Source organism: Carassius gibelio, chromosome A22 (assembly GCF_023724105.1).
Source record: "Carassius gibelio isolate Cgi1373 ecotype wild population from Czech Republic chromosome A22, carGib1.2-hapl.c, whole genome shotgun sequence".
Classification (NCBI taxonomy): domain Eukaryota; kingdom Metazoa; phylum Chordata; class Actinopteri; order Cypriniformes; family Cyprinidae; genus Carassius; species Carassius gibelio.
In genome coordinates this window covers 15,077,683-15,096,577 of record NC_068392.1, presented here as the reverse complement: position 1 = coordinate 15,096,577, position 18,895 = coordinate 15,077,683, and the positions used below count along the sequence as shown (strand labels likewise).

The following is an 18,895-nucleotide window of genomic DNA, read 5'->3' as shown; positions in this document are numbered from 1 at the left end:
CCTTTTTCCCAAGAAAAGTCTCACTTCGAGAATGTCAGGTCATGTTTGAAGAGCACCCCCGCTCCTCTAATCGTTCGCCTAATATGGAAACATCAGTCCAGCCTCGAATCACCTAGCGAGCCAATCAGAAGACAGGAGGGGCGTGGTTTGTTTTTTAAGATTGAAGCTATAGAGAAGCGCTGCAGCGCGGTTTTAAAGCACCTGAGACACGCGCTACATCACAACAACTGCATGCGCGCCAAGAGAAGTCGCATTCTTGCAGCGTTTAAATGAAAATAAACGGGGTATTTATGAAATGAACATACTGGACGTATCTTACTTGGATATATAAAGCTGTTGTTTTAAGCGGAGACTGGGGTTTTAGTTTTTATTTCCTTTCAAATGTTTCATTAATATGCGTTTTTTGACGGACCGTGACCACTTTCTTTCCACACTGGAGATTTCGGATACGCCGTTAAATGGCAAACAGGATCAGCTGGCACGGCGTTCAAAGTGACTCAACCCCTCTGGAATAAACTTTCCTGCGGCTGTGTGTGTGTGAGAGAGTGTTTGACAGCGAGAGAGACAGTTGGATGTGCGCGCATGATGAGCTCGCGGCTGCTGCTGCTGGTGCTCGCGGCGCTCGCGGCGTGCCTGCGGTCTGGTCGCGCGCAGGTAAGCTTCACCTGATTGACGTCACGCTCGGTTTGAGTTTGATTCATATGTCTCACTTGACAATAGCTGCATTCACGGCGCGCTTGATTTCGAGGATGAAATTCAAGCAAACCGTAACAAATGCCCTCATAAGCATGCCTGACTGCGCGCTGGCCCCAGAGTGGAGGAGAAAAGAGAAACTATCCTTGATTTGATGCTTAATCTATCTGTATTTGTTTATGTCTGCAACTCTAAACTCAAACAAAGACACTGTTAGGGTTGCCAGCATTAATGTGCACTGGATGGGTTCCAAGATGGACCACTGCCAAAAACAAATCACTCAGCCCAAGAGCATCACTGTCACTGCCTAAACCACAGTTATGTTATAATGCATTTATCACTACAGTACGCCTTTAGCCGTGTTCAAATAGTGCTGTGAGTTGCTTTAGAAGAAGGTCCTCTAGAGGGTTACCACGGTCATAGAAAACTTGAAATTGTGTTTTCCAGACTAGGAAAGAAATCATGTGAATTCATCAAATCTTTTGAACTCACGTGCACAAAGACAAAATGTATTTATGTAAAAAAAATAATAATAATTACTGTGGGAATCCTGGTAATAATAAAATATATTTTGTATATTGGTCAATATTTGGCCATTCTGGGTTTGTCAGCTGACTCATCAATGGCTAATGTGCATATATATATATATATATATATATATATATATATATATATATATATATATATATATATATATATATAATTATATTTTTTTTTTGGTGGGGGTGATTTTTCTTTTAGTTGTTTTTAAATGCAAATCTTTTTTGGAACAGTATGCTACTGTCAGCCCTCCTGCTCTCTAAATATAGGCTATCGATATCTACCATTAAATACATTCATTCGTGCATCTTCGATTTGGGTTACAGATTCTTACATATGCGTACTGACCTTTACAGAAAGGTCTTTATGACATGCTCACCAATTCCCGTCCTCTCTCTCTCTCTCTCTCTCTCTCTGTGTGTTTCTCTCTCTAAGACCTAGATCCCCTTGTGATGTTTCTGTAATCCGTCTCTTGAATATCACCATTGCATCACCAGCAAACCTACAAAAAACTTTATATCAGGTCTACCCTTTAAACACAGGTGCTCTGATTTGGACCGTTTCAGGGAGTTTAAAAGGGCACCGCTGATGGGATTTTAGTCCTCCAGCTGATGCATCATAAGTCTTGTGTATAAGTTATATAAGAGAGAGAGAGGAATAATCTAGGCGACACTGTGAAGACGTGTGGACGGGATCACATAAAATAATTTGGGTCTCTCGGGGCATTATTGAGTGTCATGGATCGAGGGCTTAAAAAAAAAAAAACGTAATTGCTTTTGCAGACATGACTCAGGAATCGAGCGAATGAAAACTGAGCCGAACAACTGAGAGGAGCCAAACAAATGTGCATCGAATTAATGACTCGGTTTTGGAAAATAGAAGATGGATCGACCTTATTGTGCTTGTGCTTATGCGTTCTTGTAATATTTAATCTCTCGCTATGTAAGCGTGATTATCGAAGCTTGATCCCTCTTTTTATGTTTCTTTCAGTGCATCTATTTATGCAACCTCTGTGTTTGTATGTGCAGGTGTGGATACAGTATTTCTTTATGTCTGAATTCAGTTATGGCAGACTGCCATGTGGCCGCCCTCTAATGTTTCAAGTGTGCGCGTATAGCAATCCAGGTCCATAATTATACCTCATTCCTCCTCAACTTTTCCCCTGGATGAACTATTGGCATTCCAGTGTCCCATGATTCATTAGGGCATGTGGCAAATGGGAGTGATGTCATCCCTTATAGGATCAGTATATGTGTTACAGCGCACACACACACACATATGCACTTGACAGTGGGTATGAAATCTTTTTTAGTGCATGTGTGTTTTGCAAAACAGCTATTTTGCAGGGGGTCAGGTTCATACATATTTTTTCTATGATTCTTATAAAAACGAATGAAAAACGTATGTTTGAAGTTCCATCTCTAAACTTACCTCTCCGTGGGGCGAGGGTAAATCGAATGAAAATGCATGAGTTCGGTTGTACATATTAAATAGCTACGAATAGTTACTTGTTAAATCTTCAAAATTATTACAAGTTGAGTGATTATATGCCATGACCGTAGCTGAGCTGAAAAACAAAACTCAATGTAGAAGACTGTTGAAGAACAGCACCCCTTGTGTCCACATTGAGAATGCATCCATACTGTTGCGTTAAAACATTTTGGAATAAAATGATGGATTAAATCAAAATTGCGTAGCTACAAGTATTAACTTAAGTCTTAAATTAAGTTCTGCCCCTAGACTCATGCCTCAATGGGACGAATTTGTTTTATTAATTTATTGCACGAACAAATCAAATTAGTTACGAATTGTCATGAGACTTGTATTGTAATATTAGCATACTAAACGTGGGCAGTTGTATTATATTCAAGGGTGTGATATCATATGTAACGTGATCTGATTTTAGTCAGTTTAAATGGTTGCAGCTTTGCGAATTTTAGCACAAAAACACTATTTATACATTGCTAATGGAGTGATTTTCTGAAACATTTTGGTTGGATGTTTAAAAAAAGAGTCTAACTTAAAAAAAAAACCCATAATACTACTTTGATCAGCTGGTTATATAACTAATACACTTTAATGACAGCTAACGAGATTCACTTAAACTTACTAAAATGACTTGCTTTACTCAAAATGGGGAACTACTATTACCAATAACAACGGTCTATAACGTGGTCTATATTGGTCAATTAATCAGCCTGACCAAAATTTATATCACTTATCTGTATATAAAGTATATCAAACTCATTTAAAATGCAAGATAAATCAATTGCTTTCATGTCACTTAACAGCATAATGCTGAAAAGTACTCCAGTACACTATATGAAATTACGAATTATAACACATTTATGAGGAAGCACTGTGTGGTGGTGTGATTTTTGATTGGTTTGTTCCTTATGGCAATATGTTTTATTTATATATATATATATTTATTTTCCCACTGTGTGCCTGCCACATGACACTGACCACATCACACGCACATAGAGCGACCTGATTATGAGTAAGGCAGCTTAATAAAGGACAGAGATAGAAAGAAACACAAAGTACAAATGGAGCTCGCCACACATGCTCTCTGTAATTCTGCAACACGTGTGTGTACTCAATACTCTGACTAGACATGGATACGCGGAGGCTATTGAAATTACAGGAACTGGTTTTTCACTCAGACAGGTGTGTCTGTTCTGGTCATTTTTGACCATCTCTTTTTCTCTCTCTTTTTTTTTTCGTCAGAAGGATCCTCTCCCTCCATCTCTAGTGGATTTAGTGATGAACAGTCCAATCTCATCTGTAGATGATCTGAAGAGGCTTCTGGACGTAGAATCCGTAGGTAAAGCTGATCCCAAATAAACTATAACCAAGATAGAGCATAAACAACATAACAATTTATATGTGTATGTGTGTGTGATTTTAAAAATGGTAAAAAAATACTAAAAAACTAAGTTTTATTATTATTATTAATATTATTAATAAATTATTATGATATATTTATACTGTCTGTCTAACATTTTATATATATTAAAAAAGGATTAAAATCATTTAAAACATAAAATAAAATACATGAATACAGTATGATAAAATGCATATACAATTGTATTAGTACATTATATATTTTGATGAGTTTTTATGAACAAAATATCAAACCAAGTGCATTTACTTAATAAATAAATAAAATAAAATACATTTAAAGGGATTCTCCACCCCAAAATAAAACATTTTACATTAACAATTTACCCCCATGTCGTTCCAAACTTGTAAAAGCTATGTTTGTCTTCCGAACACAATTTAAGTTATTTTGGATGAAAACCGGGGAGGCTTGTGACTGTCCCAAAGACTGCCAAGTAAATTGCACGGTCAAGGTCCAGAAAAGTGTGAAAGACATCGTCAGAAGTAAAAAAAATAATTACGGTGATTTGGGGAGAGACAGAGAAGACAAATTGTTAAATACATTTGTTAGTTTAGTTTTATTCACATACAAAAAGTATTCTCATCGCTTCATAACGTTACGGTTGAACCACTTTTGGCAGATGGACTATTCTGATGATGTCTTTCATACTTTTATGGACCTCGACAGTATAACAGTCTATGGGACAGTCACAAGGCGAAGAGTATCCCTTTAATTGTCTTATGAAATTCATAAATTTGGTTATATTCGGTTATATAGTTATATACTGTTACATATATATTGACATTATATCTTGCACTGGCCACCTTGCTCTCTACATATCATCATAGGACATTGAAAAACTCATATCAGCACTACTTCAAACTAGTAAATGTCTCGTCATTTGTGGAATGTGTGTATTTTCTGGAGTGTGTTGAGTGGAAATGTGAGGCAGGAAAGAGTGAAGGGTCTGGAATGCAGTGCATGTGTGTGTGTACACGTGTGTGTGTGAATGCGTGTGGATAATGGTAATATTTACATGAATGGGCAGTGCATAGCTTTTCACAGGCACAATAGCAGTGACCTTGAGCCCAGTCCAGCTCTAAGTTTACAGAAGGGACACAAACACAAGGCTACACTATTGTTCCCTATACCGGTTTGTGTATGTGTGTGCATTTTAGCCAGATTTAACAATGTTTACGACCCTTACTTCAAGAGCTATTATACCAGACAAACGGCACTTATGGATACTCTTGATTAGATATATGGCAAGGTGCCAGGACAGTGGAATCAAGAGGATTCAAATGGCAATCTAAGACACAGCAGGTCTTTAGGATGAGACATACAGAGACACAAATGCACTGACAGAGTTCCAGTCGTATGTACAGGTTCAAATTGAAAAAAATGAGCATTTCAATAGAGGATTGGTTGATGGAATAGTTGTAAGTTTACAGCGTTTGTGATGCCTAGTAACACTTACTAAACAAATTAAGTAGAAATGCTTTAACTATACAGTACAATCCACTTATGTCCAAAATTCGTATGTCCGATAAACAAAAAAGCAGACTCGTCATACAACATCATAGAATCAAACAATTCTTAACTGTCTGTGTTGGAGGTTCTTTTTCTTACACTATTTTACTGGAGTTTCTCCCCAAGAGGGGAACATATAGGTTCCCTAAAAAGATGAGAAAATTAGGAAATAAATCATATACAAATAATATTTTGAAAATGTACAGTATTTCTGTACATTGGTAGATCAGGCATAAAAGGCTTATTCACACCATGACATCTATATTAGCATCCACTTTCTGTTAATTATTATCGCAATTCTGCGATATCAGTTGTAAAAAAAAAATTCTGAATGAGATTTGAATGAAATTGTTCCTCTTTGTCACTATTGTTATAGTTGTAGTTAATTTTCCCTAACTAGGACGTTCACATACAGAATAATAACTATAACAATAACTACTAGCATCTGCATTAACAAATGCTAACCTTAAGTTTATTAGAGGCATGCATTGCCATTTTGTCATGAGCCACTGTAAATTTTCCAAGCACTTTAATGTTGGATGGATTCTGATTGGCTATCTTTATCATTCATTAGCTAAAAGCTGTGCTGTGCTGGACTTCTCTGTATTCTCATAGTATTAGGTTCATATAAAATAACATAAAATGCTGTTTTGTGCATGCCAGGCCAGTAGTTGGCGATGTCACTTTGTAAAGAAACCCTAACACGTTATGCTGTGCATCACAACTTCACATTTTTATATTTAAACAGAGACAATAACTTTTCAAAACCTGCATTTTGCATTTTATGGCCCTCATTTTATGGCCCTTGTTGGGTAAATGAACGACTTAAACACGTAAAAAGTTTTCAGTTGAAATGCCGTTATGTAAACAGCACCTAAGATTGATTATCAAAACTTTATAATTATCATTATAATTATATTTACTTGTGGATTTCAGGAGTTTACAAGATCTGAAATTAGCTTTAAAGTTCTCTAACTACCCAAAATTGGTGGACAATGTAACCGATCTTTAATCCCTCCTTCGTTTTGTCTTTCATCTTTAGAGGAAGATGATGAAAAGCCAGAGAATGAGGTGCAATCTAACGGAACACACAGACGTCTTCCCAGAAGCCTTAGTAAGTCTTCTAGCATTCCCTTCCTTCCTCTCTTTGTCTCTTTTCCACACTCCCGTCTCTTCATCTTTGTCCTCTAGCAGGATTTCTATGTATTTACAGACTGTGGCGATTATTTTGAGACACTGTGGCATCTCCATTCCACAATGGTGTTGTGGCTTTGTGGTGTGTTTGTGCGAGTGTGTGAGATGTGCTTATATGAGCCTGGAGTCTGCTGTTGCATCTCTGTGATTGATTAGGTCTCATCCTGTCTCGCCGCATGTCCTTAGGTCACCCTCAAACACACACAAGTTTCAAAGCTCAATTTTACCACCCACGCTTCTTTCGCACACATACTCAAACCCTTATGTTTTTTCTCTCTTTCTGAGTGCTCACTTTCAGACAAGTGTACCTCAGATCTGCAAATTTTACAACAAACACACTCTGACAGCACTGAGAGGGTGAATTATAGTAGTCCTGTGAGTCTGGTTTGTCCTCCATCCAGTTTGACTGCTGCTATGTGGGAGTTTGATAAATAAATGTTAAATAAACATGAAATCAACCACTGTTATTTCTGTCTCTCTCATAGGCGTTCAGGTGGCCCAGCAGGCAATGTGTAAGGTGAGAACAGAAGTTATGGAAGTGACCCGTTCGATGTTGGACAAACGGAACGCCAACTTTTTGTTATGGCCTCCATGTGTGGAAGTGCAGCGCTGTTCGGGCTGCTGCAACACACGCATTCTACAATGCACGCCAGTCACCACAGAAACGCGACATTTACAGGTATTTATGCGCAAAATTGTAATGACTTTGTACCTGCTTTTAGACAACAAGTTGGCCAAATTATTAAGCAACATTACATGAATGATTTACTGAGAAGGTCATCCCAGAATGCATTGCACTTTGTGAAAAAAAAAATCTTGATCTAAGATATCTTCATCTATTTTTATGTTATGCCAATTGGTGAATAACATTGCTAGCTTAGCAACATGCTAATGCTTAAATAGGTCAATATAGTTATAAATACATTGATTTACATAATATTTATATGTACTGTGCATTTCAATGTTAATTTGTGTATAACATTGTTAGCTTATCAACATATGCTAACATAAAATTCTAATTACAAATAGCCAATTTTACCCAAATGTAGTGTGTAATGTTATGCAGATTAGCATATCACATTGTTAACATAACAATTCTAAAAAAAAAATAGTAATCTAATTACAAATTGAATATTTAACCCAGTATTTACAAGTAGGTTATTATAATTTTTTTATGATTGTAAATATCATTATTTTGATCTCTCGTTTTTTTTTTTTTTTGTCTAGATGACAAAAATACAGTTTATCAACCGACAGCCAGTCTATGAGAAGGTTGTCATACCCGTGGAGGACCATGTGACTTGTAGCTGTCAATCACGTGTTTCTGCACATCCCCCACGGCTCCAGACCACACCCCTTCCTCCGCCCAGACTCCACCATAAAGTTACATTACCAAAGACGCAATCGAAAGAGGAGCTACACCGCAATGATGAACTTAAACATAATCAAAGGCTCCATTTGGAGGATGGAGAGAGTCAAGAAGCACAATGGCAGTCCAAATACACAGTCACACACACACAGGGCTACAGACAAAGCCCATACCAACATACACACACGCCAGCTTATACAAGCAGAGGAGATGTTCCCACCAGACCAACAACATTGGTAGATCCACGCATGATGAGTGACACAACACAAACAGAGGAAGTCGAACACATGAAATCCGAAAACAGTGGCGATGGCATGACAAAAAAGATGCAACAGCATTATGACAAACATCTGCAAGAGGATCAACAGACGAAACAAAATCAAACGACACCACAGCAACCAAAAAACAGTCCTACCCACAATTCCGTCCAATCAGAGAACAGAATGCCGCACAGCAGCCAATTAGATGGTCTTAGTCACACTTACAGCCACGTTGAGGTCATCGGCCAATCCAGTGGCTTATCAGAAGTACCAAATCATCACTCTGATCAATCAGAAGTTAGAAAACATCATCACCACCATCACCAATCAGAAGCGAGTAATCAAAATAAGCAGGAAAGGGAACAGCAACAAGAGGAAACACAACATCATCTTCGCCACCAACACCACAGACACCATCAGCTTCAACAGCATACAACACAAGCAGTTAGCCAACAACAGACTAGCGCACAAAGAACAGGTCAGTGTCTAGATTGTAAATGGAGTTATTGTGTGTGTACACATTGTATTGTAATTAGCAGCTTATGCTTCCTGTTATTCTTTCTATTTCTTTAACGTCAGAGTTAGCTTATAAAGTCAAGGGTTAACAAACCATGTAACGCTAATATTTTGATAGCTGCCTTGAGATTAATTATTTCAGCCTTCATCCAACCGTCCTTCTAACCACATTCTTTATGTGTTCTATTTTCTTCATTATCTCATAATGAAGCCCCTCCCAGCACGCCCTCAGCCCCACAGACTCCGCCCCCTCTCCAGCCCCCACGGAAGCACCGGCGGAAACACCGGAGGAGGATGAGCAAGGCCTCCATGAGAGCGTTAATAATGTAATTTAATTTTATTATTGTTTTAAGAATCTAATGTGTGGCTCAATGACATGACAAAAAGACACAAAAGCCTCAATAAAATAATCAAATTATTGATAAGAAAGTGGCAGTTCACCCAAAAATTTAATTTCTGTCATTATTTATTTACACTAAAGCTGTTCCAAACCTCTATGAATTTCTTTTAGCTGTTGAACACGAAGATATTTTGAAGAATGTTGGTTACCAAACACTTGGCGGTAGCCAATGACTTCCATAGTATTGAAAAAAGAAAAAAAAATACTATGAAAGTCAATGGCTACCAGCACCAAAACAGGAAATGACACAAGATTGTAAAAAGTCATGTGGTATGATTTCCCAAAAATGTAATGATATTTACCCTGAATCCATGAAAACTTGTTTCCTTGAAAATATTTTTTTTTTTTCAAAACGTTTTTGAAAATAATTAGGTAAGATGTATAAATTAAGTTTTAGGGAAAAAAATATATATACTTTAGATTTTACACCACATGACACTTTTAAAGTCATTAAATTTAAACTTGAAAATTATACAAAAGTGCTTAAAAATGATATGAAACCAACAAGAATACAAAGAGCATATTGGCACATATGCTTTAAAAGATTATTCCTTGTGAACACACTTACGTGTAACTGACCCGTACCTCACTAAATATAGAATACACCAAAACCAACTCATTTCTGCGTAACTAGTAACATTAAAACAGAACTGCAGAAATGTTTTCCAACACCCAGTCTACCATTGTTGGATCAACAATGCTAAGGTTAATAGCATCCTCCATATATAAATACTATTGGTTGATCCCATTTAAACAGACTGTAGTTCAGTTTGATACCCTTAGTGGCGTGGAAATGACACACTGTGGCTTTAACAAAGCAATTCAATTTTCAAGTGAAATCTAATCAAAGATCTAACCAGATTTGGACCCTTATCCTCTTACAGGGTAATGTCCTGAAGAATACCAAGACTTTGAACTGCTGCCAAAGTCCCAGGAGCAACCACAAGGCTGGGAGTCAGGGTGGAGACACATGCGCACACACACACACACACAGGATATAGCAGAGACGCACTGGAAATGTCTTTATAATAACTGGAAATTTCTTTGATCTTTGCCAAAAAAGCTCCCATGAACTACATTTCCCATCAGCCATTGCAGTCATTGGAGGCCACCAGTTCTACGGTGTCTGCCCTATGGGAGTTGGTCGCACTCAGGATTTCCTGTGAGAAAGGACTTAAAAAGGATTCCATATGGACGCAAACACAGCCTGCCTAATAGTAAGACTGTATTTAAAACAACAGCGTTACGGTCTGCCAAATACACTTCACACTTCGGTCAGCAGAACAACTGCCAAATGTGGTGCAATATTGACTTGGCTGGCCAAGAACGGGCTCAAATCAGTGATAAGCTGCTTGGGGAAAGTCAAAGTAGCCTTCAAATGCCAATGAATGATGTAGACCTACTGTGGGTCGGGTTGGAAAACAACTGTGGACTATTTATCCACTGGACGAACTACTGGAATAGCAACTGGAAGAAGTCAAAACTGGAATATGTAAAGTTGTGAGGACTTTGAACTGGGCATCTCAAAGAGCAAAACAACTGGAGATATAAAGCTCAGGACTTCCAGAAAAGGATAAAATGCAAATAAATATTACACGTATAACTCAAAAGGTATAATCTGTACATTTTCCAAGCTACTTGAACACTCCAAGTTTATTAAATAGCAAAATATCAGCTGGCTAGATATAAAATCGAGGAGTAAAAGCACTTACTAAACAGTCTTTTGGACATTTACCATGGTAATATGATGGTGTTGGTTGAAGTACTTTGGAGTACTATGTATATACCATATGGTAATCCTTCTGGTACCGCCTCAGTACTTTTTTGTAAGGATCTCTCAGTATCATGCACATTATTTAATTGGTGCAGAAACACTGGAATGACGTACACTGGAGATTATTAACTATGAAGTGCTGAAAGCACTCAATGTTCGCATGTTGGTAGATGCACAGTCAAATAGTTCCTAATTCAATATTTAAATGGAAATAAGAAGACTGTGTTTAGCTGTAATGAGGTAACAGTGAGATACTCCCATCCTGTAGGGGGCGGTATTGAGCACTCTGTCATTTTATGCCTGCTGTTCCCAAACATCCGTCTGTGCATTCAGCTGCTTCTGGAATCTTGTAAAGCTATAAAATAACTGTTTGTAAATTGTGCATTTTCGGGCTTTTTACGTAACTTATTTATAAAAGGTAGATGCACTACCTATCTGCTTCCAAGAGTAATTGTTATATGTTTTGATGGAAATTATTGTTAATGTAATAATGCTATTTTAATATAAATATGAAACATTTTAAATTTATCATTGGTTTGATGTTTTTTTTTCTTCTTCTCCCCATTCAATTTTGCAAAAAACGTTTGAGATTTTCATCCAGAGTGGCATATACTGCCAATGCTTCCTCAGAAATCAAGTCATAAACCAAATCCAGATATAATCAAAATCTCTTGAAGTAAAACCGGTTTCGGCGGCCATCTTGGAAACACATGTAGCATTAGCTGAACCATACAAAACATGTCATACAAATGCAGTATCAAACAAACAAGGTCAAGATCATGTTTATCTACCAATCTGCAATACAACTTGAGGAAAAAAAGTCTTAAATTCTACTCTAGCATCTCGAGTCAGGATAAACACTACTTTTTTTTAGACTGTTCCTGCTAATACACATGCAAATGCTCCCACGAAAATCAAATTTCGCAGCTCTTCAAAATGTTGTTTGTGTGTCTTTACATATGGATGATTCTGCACAGCATGTAGCGTGTGGTGGTCATATTACAGTTGTGATTTGTGTGTGTGAGGGTGACAGGTCGCAGTGGTTACCGACAGTCGTCCTAGCAGCACAGATGGACGTGTATGCAGAGGGAGATCAGGTGGTGTAACAGATACCAGAGGGCTGGCCGGGAGGAGATGAACTGATAAATGTTACACAGACAAAGCAAATCGACGAGAGGGCAACAGAAAGCCAGCAGAAGTGAGAAGAGAGGTACAGGAAGAGAGGAGAGTCTGAGAGAGGGCAGACGAGGAGAAAAGGGAGTGTGAAAGAAACAGAAAACCGATGACATGTAGGGAGTGACACGGAGTAAGAGGTAAATCTTTGTGAACGTAGACCATCTAGTCTTCACAAGTGCTCGGTAATCTCAAAGTGGGAGTTATGTGTGTGTCTGGGGCCCCCGACATAGAGGCTGCCTCTTCAAGTGAGGGTCGAAGTTTCGAGCATAAAAAAACAGACACGGCAATCATTTGTAGACACCGCCAGACCCCTAAGTTATGACCGAGACCTTAAAAACAGTCAAATATTCTCCACATGAAACTAGTTGAGTTGCAATACTGTATACTGCCTACAAGGCAGCTGCATACTAAATGGAAATGGCCTGCAAGGGCGCCAATTCTTGTGGAAACAAGAAACTACTGACATTCCAACAGAGCTTGACTTAAGCATGTTGCTGAGCTAACGGCAAAATACTGTAATTAGCATAAAAACATATACAGTATGTAGGGGTGCTCCGATCACGATCAGCCGATCGTTAATGCGCATCTCGTCAGTAAACCTGATGGAATTAACCGCTAATTAGAGAACCGGCTTTACTGACGAGATGCGCATAACGATCAGCCCTAACTGTATGATATTAAAGTAATGTTTCTAGTGTCGTCAGTTCCAGTTATCTGGACAAAACAGTCTTTTATTTTGATTGATTTTGCAAACTGGTGTTATTTTAAGCATTATTTACCTATATAGTGGCTAAGAAATCAGATATCTCTTTAAGTATGCAATTATAGTATAAAAACATCATTACAGTGTTGATGTTAGAAATGTCTCTTAAGACACACATACATATCAGCTAATCTGAAAAACAAAATAGAAATGAAGTACTTTTCAAGCATTTTATTTTGTGCACTTCATTCAACCCAAAGAGAAAAGTTTCAGACCAGAAGGAGGATTAAATAAAAAATTATTTGAGTGTATGGATATCCACCCGCGTGTGTGTGTTGTGATGCATGGGGTGGTTTTGGTGTGTTCGTGTGATGTGAGAGCTCCAGCTGAACCCTGGCACACCCTGCAGCTTACCCTCACTGAACTCACTCACACCTGGGCTCCACCTGGCCTGGTGTCCCCTGCCCCGGTCAATCCTCCATCCATCTACACTGCTCAAATAGCCACGGTACACCTCTGCGAATTAACACGTGTGTGTGCATCTAATATAAAGTGCAGATTTAACCACAAACACATCGGTGTGTAGTGTTTGCACAAGAGAAAGGTAAAGAGGGGGTCAAATTTGCTCTAGAATCACATGGCTAGGTCGTTCTAGAGTAAGAGTTACTAGTCCCTTAATAAGAGTAAATAAATAGAACATTACAAATGTATTCAAATTTATAAACTTTATCCGGTTTTTATTACCTATTTACAGGTGTAAAAAAAAAAGCTCCAAAATACTGGTTAGAAATAATTGATTTGCAAAGGTTTCGTAGCTTCACAAAGCAGTGTTTCGAAAGCATCCATCACTACCAATTACTCATTTTATAACTAAATTACAATTTTGAAGCAATTTTCTTTGCCAGTGATGTTATCTAGGCCAGGTAGGCTATTGGTTAAGGATAGGTCACTGTAAAATTCTGCCAAATGTAGCAATTCTAACTCAAAATCCTAAAGGTTCTGTAAGCATTTTCTCAGCTGGTCTTTAACAGTAGGTAAAGAATACATTTTTTTATGAGTTCCTGGTGGTGTGTTTTGGCTTTGGTTTTCTGTGTGCGTTATTTATACATTTGTGTGCTCTGTGTGTTTTGGCTGGCACAGATAGAGCTGATAATGCATGCGTGGAATAAAGTCTGAGTGTCATAATCACCATCAGATCGTGCAGGGCTCGTAACGCTACACACAGACCTGTGCCAGATTTAGCAGCTCTGTGTAAGGACACACTCTTAAAGGGACAGATACAGCCCACAGCAAAAATATGGGACACAGATTGAGATAAAGACAGGGACAGACAAACTGGACCATACTATAATACTGTATAATAATAATAATAATAATATTAATAAAAATCTAGATAAATGTTGATATATCCAAATTGCTGGAGAATTAAAAAAACAAAATAGCCTAAAATACTTCTTACTGGCTAATTTTTAAGTTTAAAATGCTTTATTCTTAAACACAATAGTAATCTGGTTGTTAAAGATAAAACGAATCATATTTTAATTTGAACTTTGCGATATCCAACCCGATCTCAAGGGAAAACGTAACTATTTTTACAAGGTGGCGATTTCATCCAATCTGATGCATATTGTACGAAAATGTTCGAATGAGGTTTCATACGAATTACATAACAATTTGCCGAAACTAAAAATGTTACGAATTGTCATGATATTGTGTTATGAGAAATTAATCAGAAAAATGCTGGATGGAAACATTAAAATGCACAAAAAAAAAAAAAGTACTTCCTAGAAATGTCTGATACAGATATATCTGTCACCAGGCACGTGCACAGGTAGGGCTCAACCTGTGCAGAGCACATGCCCTTTTTGCCCTTACACTCTGAAGTGCCCTTTTTTTGGTGGTGTTTTTTTTTTTTTTTTTAATCAATGCTATTGGTCACCCTTTACGCCTGTCTGTCTGTTTTACCAAATTAAAGTTCTTAAAACAAGCTTGTGTAAATCTTATTCGATCCTCAAGCTGTCAGTAAGCTGATAACTCCGCCCCCTCTCATTGAATCAACTGAAGTTCCACAGCAGCCGCACAGTAGACAACAGCTGAGCTGAACAAAGTTTTGCGAAGGGTAAATAAATATCTTGTTGTTTGAATAAGTACTACTAAACACTGTCTATAAAGGCTCATATTTTATTTATTTGATGTCTGACTGACTGACTGAGAAATGTGGGACGTCGCCTGAGAGAGGGGGCTAGCATTTGCCATCTAGTCATAGCCAATATATAGCCAACACTTAAATAGCCTGTGCATACAGTAGCATTTCATCTTTTATAAAATGCTAATTTGGCCAAATGCATTTTACCACAGGAAAAACTGAGCGCTCCGTCTATATAGCTAAAAAAAACTAGTTTGTAAACTAGATGAAAATGTAATGTGATCCCGGCAGCGGCAGGCGCCGTAGCCGTTTTAATGACGGACAGAAAAAAAAATCACATTTGCACACATTCGCTGGTCAAAAACGATATATTGATAAGTAATACAACAACATATAATTTGTTTTTACCATCGGGAAATCATAACAGGTGCGCCCCCGCGCTGTTTCATACTGGAACTTACACAGCGACGAGTGATCTTCGTCACCTAGATAACTATATTTCTAAGAAATTTCTTCTTTGATTTATGATTGCTGATACACTTAATTTATTAACATTTAGCCTAATCATGTTATGGTATACTCTCTGTATACTCTCTGTATAAAATGTTATAAAACATGGTTTTACTACAGTAATGTAGTAGTAACTAAAAAAAAAATTTTCAGAAGATCACTGAAATCTTTATATTTTATCATGCAGAATGTAATTCATGATTCATGCCAAGGCTTCATTTATTTGATACAAAATACAGCAAAATCAGTAATATTGTGTAATAGTTTTACAATTTTAAATAACTGTTTTCTATTTGAATATTTTAAAATGTAATTTATTTTTGTGATCAAAGCTGAATGTTCAGCATCATTACTCCAGTTCAGTACTCTTCAGTGTCACATGATCCTTCAGAAATGCTTTTCACTGCAACTGTACATTTCACACTATTTTTATTTATTTTTTCATTGCTGGCTTATTTTAGGGAAAGTGTAGTGAATAAGAGACCTTCAAGAGACCAACATCCCTGGTCCACCACAGTATAAATTTTTTGCCAGATACATGGCTCACAGAAGGTTGCTGTTGTATTAGGTTTAAATAAGCCCTTAAAACCCTGTTTATCTATATTATCTAATATTATTATTATGGATGTTATTAATCGTGAATAAATCTAAAGCTTTTGAGACTATTATTTTGTGTTACTGAATTTGTCATGAACATGTGACCATTTCTTCCTTTTATGCAGGCTTACTAAATAATCTTAATATAAAAAAAGGGGGGGGGGGGTGCCCTTTTTCAGTTTCAGCACATGCCCCTCAAAAGGTCTGTGCACGGCCCTGTCTGTCACCAATCTGAAATTCTTCAGAATTTGTATTCGCAATATAAACCAGAAGTAATTTATTACTAGTATAAGCTACAGTGGCAATTTTGTTCTCTTGAGCACATGCGATTTACATGCAGCTTTAAAGCTTGTTCACGCCATTTTCATGAAAATTTGGTCACGCTTTGTGTGTAATTTGCATCAAAAAAGTTTTCTGCCTTTGATATTCACTGGCGCTTAGCGAAATACCACTAGTCAGTTTTATGTAACTAACATCAGCAGCTTTGGGCATGTGACCAAAAGTACAAATAAAATTGGTTGGACAATTTTCTTAACAATGCGATGGAACAGAAATTAGTGAAATATATATATTTTAAAATCCTTCATATTGCTGGCATTCAAATGTATGTGCTGGTCTGAACAGGCACATTATCAGCGAAATTAGTGTTTAAATAAATGTTTGTCGAACCAAATATTTGTCTTTTCCCCCAGTATATTTAGAATTATTTTCGATTTAACAATTTATAATTTAGCAATTGATGTTGTAAAATGAAGTACTTTACATTTAATATTATAATATTTTTTAACATTTATTTCGCAACTTGAAAGGAAAGCTGTTGCAAGTATAAATTAAAACTTTGGCATTCCTAAAATGTACATATTTTTTGGAGCTCTCCTTGAATCATTTTGGACTTTATTGGTGGCGGAATGTGCATAGTACTGACAAAAAATCTGGATTGAACACAAATGTGTACTATTACACAAACAATCACAGTGCTTTTATTAATAAATATCTAGATTTGCAATGCAAGTCACATACACACATAAGATGATGAAAAAACGACTTTTTCACCAATAAAACTGACAACACTCTTAAGATCCTACAGTTTCCATCGCAGTTTGTAATCACCGCATTCATCCCAGTATTCAATCAGACTGTTAATCGGAACAGTATCTTAACTCTTTAATCGGTTTTGGGTCATGACCTAATCTCGCTGTGACTAATGTCTTCCCCTCAGACAAAATATCTGACACATATCGCATTACTCAATGCCTGCAGGCTTCACAAACATGGACAAGCATGCTGACAATTCAGATGTTCTACTTTCACAGTTATTTTTAGGTTACGCATCCATGACATTCATCTGATCTTGGGAATGTACTGTAGATGCAATGGTTTCTCCCTCATCGTGCAGTACGGTGTCAATATTGTCAGTCTGGCAGACCTCTCAACTGCACCATGACTGTGTGTGTGTGTGTGTGTGTGTGTGTGTGTGCGTGTGTGTGTGTGTGTGTGAGAGAGAGAGAGATCACGGCCCCACTCAAGCATCTGCTATGAGCTGGGTGTTGTTTCACTGACTGACTTCAGAGAAAATACACATACATACATACAGACGTCTAAAGCTACATTAGCGAGAACCTCTCATTGACATTTTCAAATCCTCTCATAGTTTTAATATAACTTACCCTGATCTTATCTCTGCAAATATGTTAATACATAATAATAATAATGTAAATTATATAGAATGCTTGTTGTAGGCTCATCTGCCCATTTTCCACTTTCACACATCTGGATGTCACAATCATTCACAACCTCCATCAAGAAAAATACTGAATGAACTTTTTGACACTCAGCGTTTTCTTTTTTGTGCATTCTTTAAAACACAAGATTTAAACTCCTGATGCAATTGTACTTGAAAACAACTTACTAAGAACTGAAATTGTATTTGATATTGTATTTTCTTTTTAAATGAGATGTGTTTAGCAATTTGTTAAATCTACCTCATTAGCTTCCTAAAGCTACTAGCTGCAAACAAAATAGCAAAAAATCTTTATACTTGAATTTCATTAGGAAAACTTTACTGCTAAAGTTGTGTATCGATTGATTAAATGACATGTTATCTTGAGACTGTGAAGGACTGAAGTACATTTTGTCATACTGTTGTGAACCAAGTTGCTGGTGAAAACATAAGCATTAAAACGCATTTCAGTATATTGTTAAGAATTATTTGGCCAACAAAAGTTTCAAATGTAGTTTTAGTGGCATAAACATTGTCTGGAATCCTTTGCTATTGGATTCACATTCATTTCATGTTTGTTTTTGCATGTTTTGCAATTTACCGAAAAAAAAAGAAAGAAAAAAAAACTTATTTACAAAAGTTTTAGCAGTATATTAAGACAGTATTTTAAATGTAGAATTAACGATTGTAAATTTGCTAATATTTTAGCCTTTTTATGCTTTTCTTTAATAAATTTGATTACATTTTAGTAATATGTTGATATTAGCTAATGAATGAACCTGCTTTTGTTTTTTTTCCCCAAGTTACTTAGGCACAGACTGGTTTGGAGGAAAATCATAAAACTACACTTTTTTTAGGGGGAAAAAATAAATCAATTTGACAG

The 18,895-nt window shown here is 36.9% G+C and overlaps 1 protein-coding gene across 4 annotated transcripts; it reads left to right on the top strand.

Annotated features, from left to right (window-relative positions):
- Positions 1–201: 201 nt before the first annotated feature.
- Positions 202–11,688, top strand: LOC127943411 (putative mediator of RNA polymerase II transcription subunit 26). 4 transcript variants are annotated; one of them, XR_008149643.1, is made up of 8 exons: positions 202–654; positions 3,964–4,060; positions 6,690–6,761; positions 7,327–7,520; positions 8,069–8,948; positions 9,198–9,312; positions 10,271–10,346; positions 10,450–11,688. XR_008149643.1 is itself a non-coding variant. In XM_052539881.1 (7 exons), exons 4-7 carry the CDS (start codon positions 7,350–7,352, stop codon positions 10,281–10,283), a joined length of 1,179 nt encoding a protein of 392 aa, XP_052395841.1. In that variant the 5' UTR covers positions 202–654; positions 3,967–4,056; positions 6,690–6,761; positions 7,327–7,349; the 3' UTR covers positions 10,284–11,688. The 4 variants fall into 4 exon arrangements, 3 of the variants coding, with proteins under 3 accessions (XP_052395841.1, XP_052395840.1, XP_052395838.1); XM_052539881.1 differs by having other exon boundaries at positions 3,967–4,056; positions 10,271–11,688; XM_052539880.1 differs by having other exon boundaries at positions 3,967–4,060; positions 10,271–11,688.
- The last annotated feature ends 7,207 nt before the right edge of the window (positions 11,689–18,895 follow it).